The 3,003-nt window shown below is 63.7% G+C and overlaps 1 protein-coding gene across 1 annotated transcript; it reads right to left on the bottom strand.

Annotated features, from left to right (window-relative positions):
* Positions 1-1,258: 1,258 nt before the first annotated feature.
* On the bottom strand, positions 1,259-2,398 carry S1PR4 (sphingosine-1-phosphate receptor 4). Its single transcript, XM_075535452.1, has one exon. It carries the CDS (start codon positions 2,396-2,398, stop codon positions 1,259-1,261), a length of 1,140 nt encoding a protein of 379 aa, XP_075391567.1.
* Between the last annotated feature and the right edge of the window lie 605 nt (positions 2,399-3,003).

The raw sequence follows: 3,003 nt of genomic DNA, 5'->3' as shown, positions 1-3,003 counted from the left end.
AGCAGGGAAAGGGGAAGTGAGCAAGAAAGGGCAGGCCTGGGAAATTTCGCAACAGCCTTGCTGGTCACACACTTACGGTTAATGGTTAGTATGCACATGCACGCCTGTAGAGTGCACACAAGGACATACATGTGTCCTCACGCACCCACACAAACACAGGACCCACATGCACACACACTGCATACAAATCTACAACATATATTCACACCTACATGTGTGCACACGCACGTGTGTACATATGCAGGCACACACGCACAGTGGGTGCATATGTGTACACACTTGCATGTCGGCTCAAAGTGTGCGGACTTGCACACAGAGCGTGCCTGTATATGTACACGTACCTGAGCATGCCTAGGCATGCATCCACCCAGTACACACGGACACCTGGACACACCTGTGCACAAACATGCACATGCATGCACTGCATGCAAAACAGCAATACCGTGTACACACCTGCGCGCACACATGTGCATGCATATGCATGCTTGTGCGCACACAGCACACACATGCATGCGTATCCACACATGTGCATGTGCCCACCCAAAGCGAATAGAACCGCGCACACAGTACGCACACAGGTGCACACGCGCCTTTGGCGAGAGCAATGAACGCTTAGACATGTAAAGGGTCTCTGTGCCACACCCAGAGTGTGCACACGCACTGCAACGCCCTTCCTGCCACAAGCTCTTGTGTGCACACGTATTCAGAAACGTGGCACACGCGGTCACACTCACACAGTAGGAAGCCCTCTGCCCCTTCTACCCACCCCCCACCAGGCGCCTATCCGTCCTGGTCCAGACACACACCCCTCTCACCCTCACACCGCAGCCTACAGACCACCCGCCCCCCTCGGGCCAGGACCACACCCACCAACTCACTGCTCCAAGCGCCCCCAGCGCTGCCCTGCCCACGTGCACACACATGAATAAGAGGGAGACACGGGCCGTCTTGTACCACCATTGAATGTCCTTGTTGCCGGGGCACCAACCCCCAGCCAGGCCCATGCACCCTGGGCCCAGGCCCCCCGCAGAGTCACAGGGGAGCCAGCGTACACACAAGCCCCCCCAGGGGAGCACTCTGGCTGGAAACTTCCAGCAACGTTTCTGGAAACCATCTTGGCACCCAGTCCCCAGGGAACGCCTAGGGTGTCTGTTGACCACGCGTCTCCGGAGTCCCGTGGGCCCGGCCTCTCCTGCCGCCGGGAACCCCCGCGTGCAAGAGCACGCCTGGCAGCGGTCCCGTCACGCCGACGTGGGCCTCACACGCTCCTGACGCTGGAGATGCTGGACAGGGGCTCGCGCATGCGAAAGCTGAGCGACCTGGAGCCGCGGAAGCTGTCCCGGGGCCGCAGCGAGCTGTCGGTGGTGGAGGCGCCGGAGGGGGCCTCGGCGGCGCGCGCCAGGCAGTCCCCGGGCCCGCGGAGGCCCAGGCGCAGGCAGGCGCAGCACAGGAAGCCCAGCACCGCGCGGCACACCTCGCGGCTGCGGAAGGAGTAGATGACCGGGTTGATGGCCGAGTTGAGCACGGCCAGCGTGAGGATCCAGTCCATGCCGCGCAGGTACTCCTGCGCCCAGAGCGTGGAGCCGAAGACGTCGGCCAGCAGCAGGCCGAAGAGCGGCCCCCAGCACACGAGGAAGGCCGCCAGGATGAGCAGCACGGTGCGCAGCAGGCGGCGCGCGCGCGGGGAGCGGCGCCGGCTGATGCGCACCACTCGGAAGATGGCACCGTAGAGCACCGTGATGGTGGCCAGGACGGTGGCAAAGGCCACCACGCAGAAGAGGATGTACTCCTTGGCGTAGAGGGGCAGCAGGCTGGAGCAGCGCGCGAAGTGGCACACGCAGTTCCAGCCGAGCAGCGGCAGCAGCCCCAGCAGCGCGGCCAGCAGCCAGCACAGGCCCATGAAGCCGTACACCCGCACCTTCTTGGTGGCCCGGCTCTCGGCCACCAGGTGCACCATGGTGGCAAAGCGCTCGATGGCGGTGAACAGGAGGCTGAAGGTGGAGGCGGCCAGGGCCATGAAGAGGAGTCCCTCCCGCAGGAACCATTCGGTGGGCGACAGGCGGAAGGTGCGCGGGCCGGACAGCAGGACATTGGCCAGGTAGGCCACGCCGGTGAGCAGGTCGCTCAGCGTGATGTTGACCAAGCAGTAGAAGACCCAGCGCCGCGACAGCATGCGCGTGGTGATGGCGGCCAGCACCACCAGGTTCTCCAGCACCACCAGGCAGCTCACAGCTACAAAGAGGCCTCGCAGGGCCCCCAGGCCCCCGTCCTCAGGGTCCCCGCGCCCCACCAGGCGCCCGGAGTAGTTGTAGTGTAGCAGGATCAGCTGGCTGTGGCCCTCAGCTGCCAGCCACTGGCAGGTCTCGGGGGCAGCAGCCAGGGACCCTGTAGCATTCATAGCGGGACCCCGGGGGCAGACTGAGGCCTGGGGTGGCTGGGCCGGGCAGGGTGGAGCTGCCACCAGCCCGGGCTGTTTCCTGTTGTTTGAAATTTCCTGTTATGTTCAAGGTACCCCCGGGGTGGCGAGGAGGCCGGGGCAGGGACGGGAAACCCAACCGTCATGGGCTGGACAAGGGGGCCTCAGGAAGGTGTCTGGCTGTTCCCTGCTGCAGACCCACCCACCCCTGCCTCAGCCGCCCACTTCCGGTCCTCGAAAGCCCAAGGGGGGGGGAGGGCAGGTGTCAGCTGTGCGCCGCTACCCCCTCTCAAGGAGAACCGTTCCCACCCTCCGTGAACGACTTCTTCCAGCTCTCGCGAGGGCTGCCCAACATCTAGAAGTGTGTCTGGGCCACGTTTTGAGATCTGAGCGTGGACCTGGTCCTCCTCGAACTCACAGACCCACCGAGCCGCCCCCCCCACCAAGATGCCCTGACCCCAGCTGCACAAGGAGGGTCCTGCAGTTTCCCCACCTGGGTCTGTGTGTGCCTCTCCCTATTTCAAGGTCATTTGGCCTAGAACTTTCCTAAAGCAGTGATGTCCCCTTGGCCATGGGAGGAGCCAACG

The sequence above is a fragment of the Tenrec ecaudatus genome, chromosome 1, assembly GCF_050624435.1.
Source record: "Tenrec ecaudatus isolate mTenEca1 chromosome 1, mTenEca1.hap1, whole genome shotgun sequence".
NCBI lineage: Eukaryota > Metazoa > Chordata > Mammalia > Afrosoricida > Tenrecidae > Tenrec > Tenrec ecaudatus.
The sequence above is the reverse complement of the archived record's forward strand: the minus strand, read 5'-3'. Positions and strand labels throughout refer to the sequence as shown.

Coding starts and splice junctions, on each gene's coding strand:
- S1PR4 (XM_075535452.1), bottom strand. CDS start 2,398: ATGAATGCTACAGGGTCCCTGGCTGCTGCCCCCGAGACCTGCCAGTGG.